Genomic DNA, 16,973 nt, shown 5'->3' on the forward strand with positions numbered 1-16,973 from the left:
AAGAAGAATGGCTTAAAATCCCTCTGACCACTGTGCAGGACTTGTATATGTCATTCCCAAGATGTATTGATGCTGTATTGACCGCAAAAGGAGGCCCTACACCATACTAATAAATTATTGTGGTCTAAAACCAGGTCTTTCAGTTTCATTGTCCAACCCCTGTATATATATATATATATATATTTATATATATAAAACTATATAGAAAATGGTAATTCTTTATACAATATGGTATAATAAAATAAAAAGTATAATATAAGTACGGTAGATTTTGAAAGTAACGTTTGAGCAGGTTTGAAACACACTTCTTATTATGCCCACATTTCTGTATTAAAATGTTTTTATTGATAATATCCTAAACTTAAATGCTGTGTATTCATTTGCTGTAAGTGGAATATCATAACAGAAGTAAAGGCTTGAAAACATCAGTCCACGTGTAACTGATCTATATAATGTCTTTCACTTTATGAATAGTGTTGCAATAAATTAACTTTTCATTCATATTAAAACGTTATAAAAGAGAAGTTTTACATTTTGTCACATCAACACATCAAACTTCAATTGGGTTTTTATGTGGAAGGCAAACAAAAATAGTGCATAAGAATAATCACACAAGGTTTTCTAAGTTTAGTGTGAATAAAAACATTTGCTATGCATTTGTATTAAACATCTTTACCCCAAACAAAATCTGGTGCAAACAACTGCATTCAGAAGACACCCTAGTTAGTAAATAGAGTCCACCTATGTGCAGTTTATCTCAGTTTAAACCCATCTCTTCTGTGAAGTACTCAAAAAGTTTATTAGAGAACATTGGCAAATAAATAGCATCATTAAGATCAATCAGACAGGTCAGAAATAACGTTGTGGAAATGTTTAAAGCAATGTTTTGTTATAAAACAATATCCCAAGCTTTGAAAACTTCACAGAGCACTCTTCAGCCCATCATCTGAAAATGGAAAGGATAAGGCACAACTTCAAATCTACCAATACATAGCTGCCCACCCAAAGCGTTAATCCAAGAAACAGCCAAGAGTGTGGAAGCACTTGAGGAACTGCAACGATCTGCAGCTGAAGTGCTGATAGGACAACTATTGGCCATGTTGAACAGTGGCAAAAAGAGGATATTGTAGAAAGACAAACTTAAATAGTGCTGTTCACAGTTTGGCACAAGCCATGTAGGGAACACAGAAAACATGGAAGAATGTGATCTGTTCCAATGAGATCAAAACCAGACTTTTTTTCTGCATACAAAACATAAAGATTACACAGCAGATTACCCTGAACACACCATAGCCATTGTGTGGTGGTGGGAGAATCATGTTATGGACATGCATTTGTTTAGGAGGGACAGAGAAGTTGCGGATTGATGAGAAGATGGATTGAGCAAAATACAGGGTGATGCTAAAAGGAAACCAATGTGTGCAGGGGAGCAGGTTCACCTCCCAGCAAGACAATAACCCTAACACTACAACCAGAGCTACAATGGTATGTTTTAAAGTATAATAAAGTATTAGAATAGCCCAGACATAAATCCATTTAAGAATATGCAGCAATACTGAAAATCACTGTTCAGAGATACTCTCCATCCAATCTGACTGTATTTGATCTATTTAGCAAAAAAGACTGATGAATAATTTGAGTCTCTAGATGTGCAAAACTGGTAAAGCCACAACCCCAAAAGCCTTAAAGCTGTAATTGCAGCAAAAGATGGTTCTGCAAAGTAATGAGTCAGGGCTCTAAAACCAAATATATGCCACACTTTTCAGATTTTCATTTCTAAAACTAAAAAATGTAAAGCCATGTCATTTTCCTTTCACTTCACAATTATGTACTGAGTTTCATCAAATAAACTGCTAATAAAATGTATTGTAACTTCTAAATGTAATGTGATAAAATGTAGAAATGTACTTCTACAAGACACTGTAACTGTGTTGGAATCAGAAGCCTAACATTCATTCACAGCTAGTTACTGAAGGTGCCATCTTCCAAAATCATTTGGTTCCTGAGGGGGGAGCTATTGTACCACTTGTAACACCTTTGTCTCTTTCAGGTCCACACAAAGGCACAGTTTCCTATGCTGGGAATAGTTTTTATACTTTTTCACTGGTCATCTGCTGTATGGTTTATTTGTTACTTAAGTCTGTTAAGACTTTATTGAATCTAAGGTAGTACCTAAAAGGCATATGTGAAACGTTTATAACACATTTATAACAATAGCAATGTAGAGTTTCTTTAAAGTCAGTTATTGTATTATGATATTCTTTTTTTAAAGGACTTATTTATTTGTGTATTTATTTTAACTTGGGCCACTAAAACAGACCACGTTGCGCCTCTGTTGCACTCAGGCCTATGTAAATTTTGGTGGCGGAGGCATGGCGCACAAAGCCAAAGATAGAGTAACAAATCAGGAATTTCCCTTCTGCCACTCCTGAGAGCGCAAGAGAAGGACCTAGGATTGGGTGCTTCTCCCCAGGAGGGTAAAGTCGAAACCATCTTTTGGACTTAGATTTTATTTTTATTTTTTTATTTAAGTTTAACAACAATCTAAGCGCTCTTCCAGACGAGTTCAGGGGAATTTTTCCTCATAGGGAATGTCTTTTGCTTCATGAGTCTGGAGTACGTTATGGCGTTTTGCAGAACCATTTTGGAATAAACTGCGCACAGAAGTGAGATCAACAGAACCAACTGATTTGAAAGTTTGGACTTTGTGTATTTTCTTCTATACTATTTAAACTATTCTTGGGATTGCTGAGTTTCTCGGCGGGTTCGATGCTGTATGGGACACCTAACGACCGAGGATTTAAAGGCTTTTTCATAAAGTATACCTCGTGACCACATCTGGATTATGAAAGAAATAGAAGTGAAAAAAGAAAGAGTGAAACATCGCCATTAAAAAAAAAAAAAAAACATTGGAGAAAAGGAAATGTGGAGCAAGAGTAGCGTCTACATTAGGATGCTGCTGCTCTTACAATGGAAGTGAAGAACTGTTTTACTGCCGCTGCGCTGCTTTGTCTTTTCGTTTTCTCCGTTTTCAGCCAAGACCTCAACGCTAAAGGCAGGAATGTGTGCAAAACACCCGGGTAAGAATTCATACTGGGGGACAAGACCGCCTTTATGGTTTATTTAAACGGTTTTTAGTTTGTGTGCAAGTTCTGCTTCTGCGGGTCTGCTTTAAATAATTCAGACATAGATGAACAAGGTTACGTAAACTCATTAATGAAGATGGGTTTTCTTATTTTGGTGGACGAAACATTTACTTTTTAAACTGTACAGGTGACATCCAAAACATTGTATAACTTAGTCTAAGTGTTTTACTCGTGCAATAACGGTCTTCACCACTGTAAAGCCGTGAAACGTTTAAATGCTTTATATTGTAATGTAATTATGAACATCATTTTAAAGATATCAACGTTGACCTATTTCTTTAGATGTTTAACGCGCTTTCCGGCCACTGTAGCAGCAACAGCAGGAGGAGTGCATTAAAGAAGGCAGCTGTGCAGATGTGCCTACATCTGGAGAAGTGTTTTTATCATAGGTGGCGCTCTAATCGAGCCGGATGGCATTCGTGGCACCCTTTTATAACACATTTTAGTTTTAAAAGTTACGTTTTACCATTTAGGAACCAGGGGAGCGTTTAAAAAAGTTCAATGTTAATGGTTTGGCCTGCCGAGCTCAATTTCTTGAAGATCCTTGGCTATCCTCTTGCATATCTGGCTTCTTGTCTAAAAGGAAAGCATCCAAGTCCAAAATTACTGACTCCAGCGTCCAAACAAGTTGAAGTGATGTCGATGAATTCTAAAACCAAATGTTGGTCAGAAACAGCTAAAGATATTTTTTTCTAGTTTTTCTCTCCAAACAATGTCATGTTGAAATTTTTTGTGTTTAAGTTTGTATTTGTTCTGTCTCAGAATGACCTCTTTTTTTGATTGTTGCGTGGATATAGGGCATTTTTAGTGTGCAGTAAAAATAGCTTACTGTAAGCACACTGAAAATAACCTGACAATAATATGAAAAGCTTCGCACTGCAAGTTCCATAGCCCTCAGAATGGAAGTAATAAGGAGCTGCTCCTCCATAAGTTAAAGTTGTGGTTACATTAAATTTTAATAAAATATCATGCACTGCTCAGAGTTTCACCCTTCTGGCCAGGGGGACCCAAAATGTTTTTCAATGGGTGGATGGCCAAATGAACAGATAACATAATTTCAGGAGTTAATTCATCATTTAGGTGTGTTGCTATTTATGATGGAACTTGGAACTTAAGCCCTGAAAAAAAGGGCTTAATTCTTCTAAGGATAAGCATCATGTTTTTAGCCACATATATACTAAAGATCAGCTGATTTGAAATGTAAGAACATGCTATTTTCAGTCACACAATGTGTATCTCAGTGTATCTCCTCATTTCTGACATAAATATGTGATTGTGGTATCATGTGTGGCACTATTAAGGACCAAAAATGAAACCATTGTAATTTTAATAAGTAAATTGATAAAGTTGCATCTCAATATAACTTGCTATGTTCTCTCTTCAATTTGTGCATAAAAATGATCTCTAAACAAGACTGGAGCAAGGAGTAGGGGTATGGTACCATGCACTTCGGTTTTGGTTAGGTCTAAAATAGTTTTATTACTTCTCCACTGAATCATGTTTTTTAGAGAAAGTGATGAAGAGTTATCTCCACGTGTAAGCATTTCCAGCATGTTCTTACATTACAAAATCAGTTGCTGAATTTAGCTGGAATTGCAAAAGTAGCCTAACATGGCCAAAACCCATTGTTTTCTAGCCTAGATGTTGCTTGAAATGCTTCAGAACTACAGGGGTTGGACAATGACCCTGAAACACCTGTCATTTTAGTGTGGGAGGTTTCATGGCTAAATTGGACCAGCCTGGTAGCCAGTCTTCATTGATTGCACATTGCACCAGTAAGAACAGAGTGTGAAGGTTCAATTAGCAGGGTAAGAGCACAGTTTTGCTCAAAATATTGAAATTCACACAACATTATGGGTGACATACCAGAGTTCAAAAGAGGACAAATTGTTGGTGCACGTCTTGCTGGCGCATCTGTGACCAAGACAGCAAGTGTTTGTGATGTATCAAGAGCCACGGTATCCAGGGTAATGTCAGCATACCACCAAGAAGGACGAACCATATCCAACAGGATTAACTGTGGACGCAAGAGGAAGCTGTCTGAAAGGGATGTTCTGGTGCTAACCCGGATTGTATCCAAAAAACATAAAACCACGGCTGCCCAAATCACGGCAGAATTAAATGTGCACCTCAACTCTCCTGTTTCTACCAGAACTGTCCGTCGGGAGCTCCACAGGGTCAATATACACGGCCGGGCTGCTATAGCCAAACCTTTGGTCACTAATGCCAATGCCAAACGTCGGTTTCAATGGTGCAAGGAGCGCAAATCTTGGGCTGTGGACAATGTGAAACATGTATTGTTCTCTGATGAGTCCACCTTTACTGTTTTCCCCACATCTGGGAGAGTTACGGTGTGGAGAAGCCCCAAAGAAGCGTAAAACCCAGACTGTTGCATGCCCAGAGTGATGCATGGGCGTGGATCAGTGATGGTTTGGGCTGCCATATCATTGCATTCCCTTGGCCCAATACTTGTGCTAGATGGGCGCGTCACTGCCAAGGACTACCGAACCATTCTTGAGGACCATGTGCATCCAATGGTTCAAACATTGTATCCTGAAGGCGGTGCCGTGTATCAGGATGACAATGCACCAGTACACACAGCAAGATTGGTTTGATGAACATGAAAGTGAAGTTGAACATCTCCCATGGCCTGCACAGTCACCAGATCTAAATATTATTGAGCCACTTTGGGGTGTTTTGGAGGAGCGAGTCAGGAAACGTTTTCCTCCACCAGTATCATGTAGTGACCTGGCCACTATCCTGCAAGAAGAATGGCTTAAAATCCCTCTGACCACTGTGCAGGACTTGTATATGTCATTCCCAAGACGAATTGACACTGTATTGGCCACAAAAGGAGGCCCTACACCATACTAATAAATTATTGTGGTCTAAAACCAGGTGTTTCAGTTTCATTGTCCAACCCCTGTAAGAAGATGTGAGATTCAACATGTTTCTGAATCAGAACAAAAACTGAGCTTTGTGGTGATGAACAGGCCCATGTGCAGAAATCCATCAAACAACAGATTAACTGCTAGAGGAAGAAAATCTTATTCTAGGTACTTCCAGAGCTTATAGGTGAAGTTCATTGGCTTAAAGCAGTTTCAAAAATAGTTAATATTCACATACATTAGTAAAATAAACTCACTTGCCTCTTTATTAGGCATACCTGTTCAATTGCTTGTCAACACAAATATTAAATAAGTCAAACAAACTGCAGCAACTAAATTCCTTTAGGCTTTTAGACATGATGAAAGTCACTTGCTGAATTTCAAACTGAGCATCAGAATGGGGAAGAAAGTGACTTTAAGACTGGCATGGTTGCTAGGGCCACACAGACTGGCCATAGTATTTTAGAAGTTGTTGATCTGCTGCAATTTTCGCACACATTTCCTAAAACAAATGGGCTGAAAAGTACAAAATATCCAGTGAGTTGCAGTTGTGTGGACCAACATGCCTTGTTGATGTCAGGGATACGAGCAGAACAAGCAGGCTGATTCGAGATGATACAAAGCAACGGTAGCTTAACTGCAGAAAGGCATCTCTGAATGCACAACATATTGAACCTTGAAGCAAATAGGCCACAGCAACAGAAGATCACACTGGGTTCCACTCAGTGTCAGCTAAGAAATCTATGGATCTACCCCATCTTGTATTAATGGTTCTGGCTGGTGGAGGTGGTGCAATGATAGTAGGGATATTTTCTTGGCTCCTTAGTACTAGCTGGGCAGTGTTTGAATATAACAGCCATCCTCAGAATTGTTGCTGACTGTGCAAATCCCTTTATGTGTACAAGTTATCTATCTTCCAAAGGCTGCTTCCAGCAGGATAATGCAGCATACCTTGGAGCTCAAATTATCTCAGACTGCTTTCCTAAGCATGTCAATGAAAGAATGAATAAGTGGGACGATAAAATAAGCTTTACTTCTTCTTAGAGATAACAACCAAATAAGATGGTTTATTTATGTATATATATGGATATATATTCTTACAGTTGTATATTATGGTACATTATTGGTAATTTTTGTTTATAATTTTAGTTAATTTGTATTTATGTTGCATTCAGATGTTAATATGTAACATACTGTTTGTATTTACACTGATAAATATGTCTGTATGTGTTAATTTTGATATTTTGGTCATTTTGGTGGAATGTCTGAAATAAATTATTCATTCATTCATTATTTCTTTCATTCACATAAATCTCTGATGAATGTTTCCTACACCTTGTTGAATTTATGCTATGTCTGCAGTGAATGGAAATGTTGAAATAATGTCAGTATGTAGTGTTATCTTACTCTTATGACAAGTGCTACAGAAGACAGAGCTATGACCTTAGGCACGTGCCTCTTTGGGCAGGATAAAGCACAGCCCTGCTCCCTTCATTCTGAGTAAGAGGCACCCCCATCTTCAAAGCATTAGAGGAAGCTGACGTGTTGCAGGGGCCCAACGAGGTCGCAAGCAAGGGAGGAAGAGGAGACACATCCGACCTTTCCTGTCAAGTCTAAAACTGTCTGCAAAATGTTTCCTTTGAATATTCATGCTCCTTCCCCACAGACCAGCAAGAGTCAGAAAACAGGATAAACAGTACAGATTCAGATGTTAGAGACATTGGAGTGCATTTATCTTGTTAGGACTGGAATTAAACATATTGGGGTAATTTTACAACAAATGTTCCACACATCTGTGTCTTTGCGCACTTTGGCAGAAGCAAAGAACTGTAGGAACTGAGAGGTCAAAGAAATGTGAGCTGTGTGTGGATGCTGCCTCTTTGATTTGTGTTTGTTGTACTTCATTTCAGTGCAGTACTTTATCTTTGTCCTCTCGTTCCATGTCTCATAGTTTTTAGTTTTTTTTTTTTTCCAGATCATCAAGATTGGTTTGCTGCAGTGGATGGGGGCAGCTAGGAGATGAATGCCTTACACGTATGTTGGAATAGGTCTTGGATTAATCAAAACATGTCAAACGGCTCATTGTGTGAGCTACTGTAATAATCTAGCCTATTCCTTTTTACTTCAGCCCTCTGTGAAGGCAACTTCACCTGTAAGGAAAACGAGGTGTGTGTCAGGCCAAATGAATGTCGCTGCCGACATGGATACTTTGGAGCCAGTTGTGATACAAGTAAGGGCTTATTTTTTCACCTTTCCAGGTAGAGCCTGTCTGTGTTTTCTGTTTTGTTTGGGATGATTAAAAGCTTATGAACTACTATTCACAAGAAAAGCCCTTTAGCAGTTTGTTGCCATTGCAAGTCCAAATTATTGAAAATAGTAATATTGGTTATTGAGAGCAACAGCATGAAATTATGCTCTGACATATATGCTGCTCAGAAACTTTTTATAATTTATAATTATTATTCATTTAAATAATCACAGTGTTCTGGTTTGATTGCAAAATGCTATAGAGAGAGGTTGCCAGAAGGCATGGGTTATCCTAGTATGATAACCTGGTAAAAATATGAAATGTTTGAATGTTATTTACACACAAAAAAGATAAATAACATAATCTGAAGGGCTCTATTTAGTCATTTTGTTCTTAAAAATTTATTTTTTATTTATACCTATAGCATGTATTTGTTGTTGTTGATTTTGATAAATGGACTTCAGCAAACACACATAATTTACACCATATAAATTTAGTATTAGTTCTCAAATAAGCATCTGTTTTGCCCAGAATGCTGTACTATTTCTGCTGCTCCTTCACTATAAAGTAACACATGACTAAACCCTCAGATAATAGTCTGCATGTTAATACATGAGACAAAAGTGTAATCAGAATAAGACTCACTAAATATCTAATCTGATCTCACAGAATAAAATACAATGTCACTTCTTCATACTGCATAAAAAATCTTCAGTGCATCATTGTCGCGTTTTCTTGCTTATTGGATGGATTGGGGCCTTATCACCAGTAATGTTCCTGCTGCCTAGTCTGTATTGTTAAGGAAAGCTTAAAAGGAAAAAAGTGAAGCTGTTGATTTAACAGTCTGTCTACCTTCCGACCTTGGCCAGGGAGGGAACCACTGGCTGGAGCCACCATTCACTGGATATGCAGTACTGTATTTCCCTTTCTGGTCTGGGAATGTATTGGATTACCCCAGAATGAGTTGCAGAGTGTTGTTGGGGAGAGGGATGTATGGGTTTTACTCATTGACCTGTTACCAGACAATGAATCAATGGATGGATGGAAATTACTTTGAGTGGCAACATAGTGTGTACATTTGCATATATATATATATGTATATATATATATATATATATATATATATATATATATATATATATATATATATATATATATATATATATATATATATATATATATATATATATATATATATATATATATATATATATATATATATGCAGCAAGAAGGTCCTGGGTTCAATTCCCGGCCTGGGGTCTTTCTGCATGGAGCTTGCATGTTCTCCCCATGCATGCGTGGGTTCTCACCGGGTACTCCAGCTTCCTCCCACAGTCCAAAGACTTGCCTGTTAGGTTAATTGGTCACTCTAAATTTCCCTTAGGTGTATGAATGAGTGTGTGCATGGTTGTTTGTGTGTTGCCCTGCGATGGACTGGCGACCTGTCCAGGGTGTACCCCGCCTCCCGCCCATTGACTGCTGGAGATAGGCACCAGCTCCCCGTGACCCACTATGGAATAAGCAGTAGAAAATGACTGACTGACTGACTATTTATATATATATATATATACACACATTTATTAAAGCCCTAAATAGAATAAAATAATAAACTGTAAGTAAACAATCTACAAGTTGCAAAAACTGTTAAGAACTAATACTGAAATAAAAGTACATACCATGAGAGATACTTAATAGCTAAAAACTTACCCTGTAGTCTTCAAGAATGATGTGCCAACAGCTGAGGGCCATAATAGCAGAAAAAATACCCCTCACTGTGTGTTTCAGTGGTCCCTTTTGGTACCAAAAGCCTTTCCAGAAGATCTGAAGGGCCTGTGGGACAAGAAGAAAATCTGATAAATAGGGTAGACTAAGACTGTTAAGAGTTTAAAATACCAGTTAGAGCACCTTTAATTCTGAAGCCAATGCAGAGACTTTAAAGTTGGTGTGACGTAAGCTCGGTTTCTGATCCCTGTTAGCATTGTTGGAACTGGGTTTTTTTTGGACTACCAGAAAGCACTGAACTAGACTCAGCATTGTACTGTGAGAGAAATTGTCACATTCTGGTAATGTTCCTTAGATAATAAAATGCATTTGTGACATCTTTAACATGGTGTTTGAAATTATTTGGGTGGAATCCTTGAGCAGAGTTGGTAAAAAATGTTTGCACTACTGTAAACTGGTCAACAAGATGCTGTGGGAGAGGTTTGATGCTTTTGTTTTACGTGCCTTCATTAGAAAAAGTAATCACAAAGATGTATGTTCATTAAACATGATTACTATAATCTAAGCTTTTAAACATCTGTGTGTTAGCATTACTCGTTTTAATGTGATTGTATTACGATGTAACTCCAATTGCTTAACATCCTTACAAAGTCAATGACTCTGTGTCATAACAGTTTTCACATTTCCTGTTTACACTTTGTTTTAACAGAGTGCCCTGCCCAGTTCTGGGGCCCAGATTGCAAGGGAAGATGCAATTGTTATCCTAATGGCCAGTGTGATGACTTGACCGGCAAGTGCACCTGCAACCACAATCGTTGGGGACACAACTGCGAGAATGCTTGTCAGTGCCAAAAGGGCAATTGTGACCAAGACACAGGAAAATGTACATGTCACCCTGGGGTGTGGGGTCCACTCTGCCACAACAACTGCTATTGCAGCATAAATTCTATCTGCGATGTGAGTACGGGGCGATGTTTGTGCAATCCTGGCTGGATGGGGAGAAACTGTGCGACCCAGTGCAACTGTAATGGCTCGCCGTGCGAGCAGTACACAGCACGCTGCCAGTGCAAGGACAGGATGTGGGGTCCGCGATGTGATCGATTATGTCAATGCATCCATGGCAAGTGCAACAAGGTGGATGGCTCATGCACCTGCACTCCAGGATACCGTGGGAAGTTTTGCAGGGAACCTTGCCCTGCTGGATTTTATGGCCAAAATTGCAGAAACAGGTGGGGGAAAAAGCCTGTCAGAGAGTAAATGTACCATTTTAAAACACAAGAAACAGTTTACAGATGTTCTATTTCTGATCCATGTAATTGTGTAGTTTAGTTTTTATAGTATGAAATGTGATTTGTATTAATCCATGATGGAGGACAATAATGGAAGATGTGAAAGCTGGTTCCAGTAGTAATTGCAAAACATACAAAAGCAATTCAAATAAAACGCTTTCCATTTGCCGAATGTATCTTATAAGTAACAAACTTCGGTGTTGTTTATGTTAATCAAATTTATTAGAGATTCAACTATTGCTCTGTGCATCTAAAAAAAAAAAAATAGAAGTGTTTTGGTTGTTAAAATATTTCATGTAGACGAGAATGATATTTGGATTAGATAAGTAATAATTCTGAATCTGTTTCCCTTGAATGCTGTCAGGTGTGGACACTGCAAAGGCCAGCAGCCCTGTAAGGTGACAGAGGGCCAGTGCAACACCTGCGACAGAGGCTGGAATGGAACACGGTGTGATCAGCTCTGCTCCAAGGGCTTCTTTGGGGAAAACTGCCAGGAAGTGTGCCCTGTCTGTAAAGATGGTCATCACTGTGACCCCATTCATGGCAAGTGTTCTCACTGTAACCCTGGCTGGATCGGGGACAGGTAAGACCAACCTTGCAAAATTTAATTTCAGATTAACTCTCTGAAACTCTTTGGAAATAACAGTCATTGTGACATTTTTCCTATATGTGATAGGTGTGAGGTGCGCTGCCCCAACGGCACATATGGCGAGAACTGCGAGAACAACTGTAGCCATTGTTTTAATGGCATCTGTCATGTTGTCACTGGAGAGTGCCTTTGTGACCCAGGCTTTTATGGCACCTAGTAGGTTTTAAAAAAGTATGAAAAAAAACATGTTTATGCCCTCAGCAGCTTTACAGGGAAAAGATTTGTTCACTTTCATTTTACTTTTGCGACACAGCTGTAAAACGTGGAAAAGGAAGAGTTTAGTTTACATTTAAAGAAACGTTTTTACTGTTTGAAAAACCTCTAAGGGTAGAGAAGCTGAATCATACAAACTTATAATAGAAAACATGGAACTGCTCATCTTTCTTCTGTCTTTCTTTCATTTTTACACATTTAAAGCTTTGCTTTGTCTCTCCTCTTCACTCAAGCTGCAATAAGACCTGCCAGGCTGGCCAATATGGAGTTAACTGTAACCAGTCCTGCTCTTGCCATGACAAGAACTGTGATCCTGTGTCTGGAGCCTGCTTTCTCCGTAAGGAACGCTTTTTTTGTTATTTTTGTTTTTTAAAGCATTTTTATTAGTTTATTGCTAAAATCAGGGATGTCGTAGTCAAGATTTTTTTGTCAATGACACCAATCCAAGTCTTTAATTCCAAGTTGTATCCACAATAACGAAGATGTTTTGAAAAAATAATGTTTTATGTTGCAGTTCTATCTCCTGTTCACGTGCAAAATAATTTTTGGTGACAATTTTACTCAGTTGGTGGTGTATACATGAGTGGTTCATATAGAACATCATTAAAGCAACAATGTAATTGGAGATATTCTTATGTCATGAAGTCTGCTTCATAACATAGAGTAAACATTGTCAGAAACAATTTATGCTACAGACATTTTGGGAGAACACAGAAGAACTGATCCAAGAGTACTTTCTATGTTAAAGAAAAGTAAAAAGGTTAATGGCAGTTGGAGCTATTTTACTTGTTTCATCCAGAAGAGAAACACAGCTAAGCAGATAAGCTCTGAGCCAATTTTCAGGTCTATAGATTGAAAGAGAACACATAAAAGCTCAGCCAATAGCTCAGAGGAAAGAGTCAGGGTTAAACACTGAAAGACAGGGCCAAGTATATCAGCTTTAAAGGAGAACGTTTTTGGCAGCAGTAGCCCAGCTGATGCCCCCCTCCAGGAAGGTATCACAGCTAAACAGAACAGCAAGCTAGATGCAGCTTCTATGAAGAGAAAAAATAGAGAGAGAACATAAAGATAAAAGATAAAATAACAGAAAATAATGCTAAATTGTGGAGTAGCAGGAGAATGTAACAGAGTGAGGAAAACTGGTCATTATGTCCTCCAGCAGCCTAAGCATTTAGCAGCATAACCACAGAGATAGCTCAGTATAACCTTAGCCAGTCTACCTACAATGGTTATCAAAAAGTAAATTTTAAGCCAACTCTTAAAGGTAGACAGGTTGTCTGCCTCACGGGCTTAAACTGTGAGCTGGTTTCTCAGGTAGGAGTCTGATAACTAAAAGATCTGCCTCCAATTCTACTTTTAGAGACTCTAGGAACAGCCAGTAAACCTGCAGTCTGAGAGTGAAGTACTCTGTTAGGAATATATGGAAGAATCAGATCTCTAATGTATTACTGAGCTTGATCACTAAATGCTTTATGTGTGAGAAGGTGACTTTAAATTTTATTCTGGATTTAACAGGGACTCAATGAAGGGAAGCTAAATTAAAAGAAATATGATCACTCTTTTAATTGTCAATCAAAACTCCTACTCCTTTTATCAGCTGAAAGCTTTTTAATGCATTTTGTATAAAGCAGTGCCTTGAAATAATGGTGTGGGGTACATTGTCTTGGTACACTGTGAGCCACTTTGTACAAATTGAGCATCACTTAAACACCACAGCCCTTCTGATTATTTTTGCTGATCATGTCCATCTCTTTATGACCCCAATGTACAAATATTTTGATGGCTACATCCAGGCTGATATTTCACCATTTCATAAACCTCAGATTTTCTTAGACTGGTTTGTTGAACATGACAGCAACCTCACTGTACTCCAATGGCCTCCACAATCACCAGATCTCGATTCAATACAGATATGGTGAAACAGGAGATCACTGTGTTCAGCTAACAAATCATGCCAACATGTCAATCTGAACCCAATTCTCTGACAGTCTTTGAATCTAAGCCACAAAGAATTAGGACAACTATTAAAGCAGCAATGAAGTAACTGAGTTTGTCAAGAATGACATGAGTTCAGTGTATTAACTGTCCATTGCGAACACATTGAGTAGCAACAAATACATCCATTCAGGTCAATTTGCCTGATGGGGGATTTAGGGTCCTTGATTGTTTTTCCAGACTGAAGCCAATGGCCATTTATAGCTGTATTTTTTGGCTCTGATCCTCCGTAGCCAGAGTAGAGGCACGGGAAGGAACGAAGACGAAATAAAAAAAATGGGGGATGGAAAGAAAAAATCAACAGAAATTGAGACAGAGTAAAGAAAGCAAAAAGTGTTGATTTGAAAAGAGATTTTTTTTTTCAGGCAGGCTTGAAGCATATCATGTTAGAGCACACAATGATAGCAATGATTTTAGACAGAGGAAAAGATCGATGGTGACAGGTTGGTCAGTGATATTATGACACCATGTCATTCTTGCATTACTCCTCTTTCAAAATAAGCAATTACAACCTGCCACACCCAGACTTTAGTATTATTTATGATAGTCAGCTCCTAACTGAAGCAACTTTTCCTCATCTAATTCTCATTTGTCTTTGCAAGTGTAACATACTGTCCACACTTGTGAAATACGGTGCTTATTATACTTAGGGTGTATCCTATTTGAGAGAGGGAGGGGTGTTAATAAATCATTTAACGATGGGCATTTAGTATGAGGGGAGGAAGGTTGTTGCAGGAAATCTACAATGAAGGGGTAAGCGGTTTCGTGTCTTTGGGGAGGAATTATGCAACACCAAGCCCTCACATTAATGCAGATCATACATTTATAAGTCCATGGATTTAGTTCTCATACTCAGGTTCCTTTGAATGTACTTTTAGAGTAAGTCATAAAAACTGACTAAATTTGACTTTTTTAGAGTTTGCAGAGTCCTTTTTCTGAAATTGGCATTTCCTGCACACATGTGGCACACCCTTTACTCACTGCATTTTATCTTTCAGAACCTAACCAGCGGATGGGTGTGATCGCAGCTGGGTCCCTGGTCTCCTTTTTACTGATTGCCCTTCTTTCTCTACTGTGCTGCTGCTGCCTCTGTCGAGACAAAGATGACCACAAGTCAGTGAAATTCTGATTCAAATAAAAAAAAAACAATGTCTTACAATTTTTTTTCTCACAAATAGATGGTTGTTAAAATAATAGCGGGGTTCAACTTGTATTGTTAAGGGTATTTTTTGATTGACATTGCCGTGTGGATAGAAACTGGTCCATGAGCCCTCAAAGCAGGCAAAGGGCCAGGTTTTAAATGCCAGTTTTCAATGATTCATTTAGATTTCCATGGCATCATCCCTTTTCAATGCTAACTGAGACAACTCTACCAACAGCAAAAAAGCCAAGCGGATTTTGTGCGGACGATTCAGCCGAATCAGCACTAAACTTCCACGTATTCCACTGAGGCGACAGAAACTGCCCAAAGTAGTCGGTAAGCCTCAAAGACGTTTTATTTCTCCTCATATCCAAGCACATCACTTCCAGAAGCTGTATGTCATGTTTTGTTTTTGTCCTTGACTTAATAGCAGAAAGGTATTATTCCTAAAAAAAAGTGTCTGACATTACAAATGTTTACTAACACATTAAATATGTCTAGCTTTACGCAGAGAAAGACAGTAGTAAATGACTGCCAAGTTGTATCCAGGATTGGATACAACTTTTTTGAGTGCTACCTTTGTCTGCTCCATAGATGATAGATAGAGTTGAAAAGTGTACAGTGGCTGACAAGCGAATATGGGGTTTCATTTAGAAGGAATGCACTGGTTTTAGATATCTTTATTATTATTGGCACGGTCAAATGCCATGTGTTCGTATTATTATGACCCTAATAGTGTATTGTGTTTTCTTCTGATTTTCTTTGCCCTTTATTCATCCCCCCAACCAAAAATGAAGCATTTTTTCTTCCACTGAGAAGGAGGTTGTGTTGTAAAATAATAGTAAGTGGTTGTTTGGGGGCCTGTCTGCTGGTGTGTGACACTGTCAAAGGCAGCACTGTTTGGGTAGATGATGCAGCTCCATGCGGAGGTCTCGTGGTGTGTGTGTGACAGATCTGTCTGTGACCGCAGTCTTTTTCATTGTATTCAAAGGAAATATGTTGATCTTTTAACCCCCACCTGCAACAGTTTGTCATGTTTATGGTTTGTCCTATTGCTTAATTCAAAATTCAAAGCCTGCTTTGAATACAAACTTCAAAAAGGTTTTAGCATCTTGTGTTTTCAAGGCAGTAAATTTCAAATTTTTCACATGGACATATTTCAGCACTCATTAAGGAATTGTTATGATTCATTAAGCAAAGTTAGGGATTGGTAGTGTAGTGGTTATCACAGAGTTCTTGTGTTCTGGAAAGGCTGAAAGTACCCTGGTTTGAATCCCACTGGCTACCACTCTGGGTCCCAAAGCAAGACTCTTACCCTTGAAATGCTTATTGGGCTCCCTAAGGGATGGGTTAAATGCAGAGGACAGATTTTGTCGGAATGTACAATTGCAATCACCATATGACAGAGTTTTAGGAAAGTAAAGACTAAAATTATTAACACAAGTTCTTTTACTTAAAAGAGAATTGTAACAGTTACTTTTATTTCAGCTAAAATAATACTTCTCAGTTAATTAGGGTTTCCTACTGAAGTAGCTGGCCTGCAGTCTATTTTTTAAGCCTAATTAATTATTTCTCCTAGTCCACTCTATTGTCCAATTAGCTGAAAAGCATGTGTGATGAAAATTTCGTCATCTGACACCTGTGGACATCCAAAAACAACAACACATGTTTTTATGAAGTA

The 16,973-nt window shown here is 38.4% G+C and overlaps 1 protein-coding gene across 1 annotated transcript in view; it reads left to right on the forward strand.

Annotated features, from left to right (window-relative positions):
• Positions 1-2,413: 2,413 nt before the first annotated feature.
• The window catches only part of scarf2 (scavenger receptor class F, member 2), a 33,598-nt gene continuing 19,038 nt past the window's right edge, over positions 2,414-16,973 (forward strand). The window contains exons 1-9 of the mRNA XM_047381094.1: positions 2,414-3,080; positions 8,010-8,068; positions 8,163-8,264; positions 10,715-11,234; positions 11,659-11,877; positions 11,971-12,099; positions 12,390-12,493; positions 15,150-15,264; positions 15,531-15,628. Coding sequence (XP_047237050.1) covers positions 2,971-3,080; positions 8,010-8,068; positions 8,163-8,264; positions 10,715-11,234; positions 11,659-11,877; positions 11,971-12,099; positions 12,390-12,493; positions 15,150-15,264; positions 15,531-15,628 — 1,456 coding nt within the window. The 5' untranslated portion in view covers positions 2,414-2,970. The remainder of the gene's footprint in view (positions 3,081-8,009; positions 8,069-8,162; positions 8,265-10,714; positions 11,235-11,658; positions 11,878-11,970; positions 12,100-12,389; positions 12,494-15,149; positions 15,265-15,530; positions 15,629-16,973) is intronic.

Source organism: Girardinichthys multiradiatus, chromosome 12 (genome assembly GCF_021462225.1).
Source record: "Girardinichthys multiradiatus isolate DD_20200921_A chromosome 12, DD_fGirMul_XY1, whole genome shotgun sequence".
Taxonomy (NCBI): domain Eukaryota; kingdom Metazoa; phylum Chordata; class Actinopteri; order Cyprinodontiformes; family Goodeidae; genus Girardinichthys; species Girardinichthys multiradiatus.